The 2336-nt window shown below is 36.1% G+C and overlaps 1 protein-coding gene across 1 annotated transcript; it reads right to left on the reverse strand.

The window, feature by feature from the left end:
* Nucleotides 1-1588: 1588 nt before the first annotated feature.
* LOC118896992 (60S ribosomal protein L22) lies at nt 1589-2064 on the reverse strand. The gene has a single exon (XM_036855686.1). It carries the CDS (start codon nt 2041-2043, stop codon nt 1657-1659), a length of 387 nt encoding a protein of 128 aa, XP_036711581.1. The 5' UTR covers nt 2044-2064; the 3' UTR covers nt 1589-1656.
* Nucleotides 2065-2336: the final 272 nt, after the last annotated feature.

A 2336-nucleotide genomic window follows, 5' to 3' on the forward strand; every position in this document is an offset into this window, starting at 1 on the left:
AAGCATTGGCAATTCACAGTAGTCAGATCTTGCTGGCTCCATCCACCTGGGCTGTCTGGTAAGGATGGAGCATGCTTACAAAACATGAAAAAGAACAGAGCTTAACTGTAAAAGAAATATAGTTGGGGTTACCAGAAGGCTTTAATAAACAGAGAGACATTATTCTGCAAAGCTTACAGTCATCTTCCCTAAATCTTGAGGATTCCCAACATTCTCCTGGGCAGTTATGAATGTAAATGGAGCAAAACTGCCTTCAGCCACGACCCTCCACATCTTTCCCAGATTCCCCAGATCACACAGCTAAGAGCCCAGGGGTGCCTATAAATGTTTCCTTTAAAACACACACTCCCATCAAAACTAACCAACGTTATTAGAAAGGAAGAGTAAAAATATTCAGATTTTCTTAAAACCCATGAGAACTTAAACAGTTTTAATTTTTTTGGCTGGATTGCTGCAAGCAGTCATGTTTTTCACCAAGGGGCATTAAATGCCAGATCTCTATTCTCCTGCCTTGTATTTTTGTCCAGGTTACAAACCAGCATCAGCTCTAGCTGCACAAACCTGTGGATTCCAATGAAGCTTCTTCACAGATGGGCATAACTCAGGTAAAAAAGGAGTTGCAGTGTGGAAGAGAATGCTTCTTGGAATTTATAACACTTCCTTACTTTGCTAACATTTTTAAAGAAAGTAATGTCTTATGGCCCAGGGGATTTTAGAGGAATTGTTGGCTACATACAAAAACTAAATAATATGAATTAATTTAAATTCCATAATAGGTCCCTGTGGTTGCTGCCTATCTTAAAGGAAGGATTAGAATAAGGAAAACATTTCATTCTATTCACCAAACATTATAGTTAATACTATTTTGACATGAAATCTTTGTTGATCTAATGTATTAGATGTAATAGATTTGTCAAAGTAGTTCTTCCTACTAGAGGTCCTGATTTAAACCTCCTTTAAATCAACTTCAGTTGACTCAATATGCTTACCCACAGTGATTTTAATTCTGTAGAAATAATGACTTGGCTTTCCACTCAAGCTTTACCTTTATCTGTGCCTTTAAAAAGTTATCAAAGCCACTGGTACTGCTATTACACCAGCTAGGCAGGAAAGTTCATGGAAAAAAATAGCGTGTGTTGATTGTATGGTTTCTTTTTAAGATTTGGGAATTTTCACATCAATGACCTGAAGCTATATTTCTGAGCTTGTTGGGCAAGCTTGCTCTTTCCTTTTTAAGCTCTGCAACTTCTCAATGTTAAAGCGTCGGGTAAGAGGTACCACGTTACCTGAACTCATGATAGGAAGGGATGAGGCTAATGGTTACTCTCTTCTTTTTCCGAATAATCACTTCTTATTCTTAATCACTTCCTAAGGTTGAAGTCTAAGCATTTTTTAGTGAACAATATGTTTTTCTACTTTTCTCAAAATGAAAAAAATGTTTTGTTTATGGTTGTTAAAATAATTCCAAAGTGTTAAAACACTCCAACAATTATAGCAAAGTAATTAAAATATCCTACCCCCAAAAGAAAAAAAAAATTTAAATTAAAACATCCCACATTGGGTCACTTTGAGAAAACTAGTGTTAATGTTTTTTTTTTTTTTTGTTTCCTAAATTTTATTTAAGAATTCATACAAAATACTCCAGATAACTGAGTTTCAATCCTCATCTTCTTCCTCTTCTTCATCTTGATTAATCTGGAAGTAACGTAATTCGTAACTTTCTTTGCTGTTAGCAACTACGCGTAACCAATCACGGAGATTATTCTTCTTCAAATATTTTTTGGTGAGATATTTCAAATACCTTTTGGAAAAAGGCACCTCGGAAGTTACAGTGATCTTGCTTTTGCTTCTTTCGATTGTTACAACACCTCCTCCGAGATTCCCAGCTTTTCCATTCACTTTGATTCTTTCCTGAAGAAACTGCTCAAAATTGGCCGCATCCATGATTCCATCTTCTACAGGATGGGTACAGTCAAGAGTAAACTTCAGGACCTGCTTCTTTTTTTTGCCCCCCTTCACCACAAGCTTTTTCACTGGCGCCATCGCCGCAGCGGAGGCAGAAAAGCAGTGTTAATGTTTTATGGTACATACCCTCAGGTTTTTTTCTATGCAATACATACATTGCATAATCTATAATATGCTTACAGATTATATTTATAAAAGTTGTATTATACTATTTATAGGATACACATAGTCTTCTTTTTTCACTCTGTGCTAGTTCATGCATATCTCTCAATATCTGAATACAGATCCTCATCATACTTTGAAACGGCCCCACAGTATTCTTTTATGCGTGAACTTTAACCAGTTTCCCCTTGGTAGACCTGTGATTTTTC

This window comes from Balaenoptera musculus, chromosome 6 (assembly GCF_009873245.2).
Source record: "Balaenoptera musculus isolate JJ_BM4_2016_0621 chromosome 6, mBalMus1.pri.v3, whole genome shotgun sequence".
Lineage (NCBI taxonomy): Eukaryota > Metazoa > Chordata > Mammalia > Artiodactyla > Balaenopteridae > Balaenoptera > Balaenoptera musculus.

Coding starts and splice junctions, on each gene's coding strand:
- LOC118896992 (XM_036855686.1), bottom strand. CDS start 2,043: ATGGCGCCAGTGAAAAAGCTTGTGGTGAAGGGGGGCAAAAAAAAGAAG.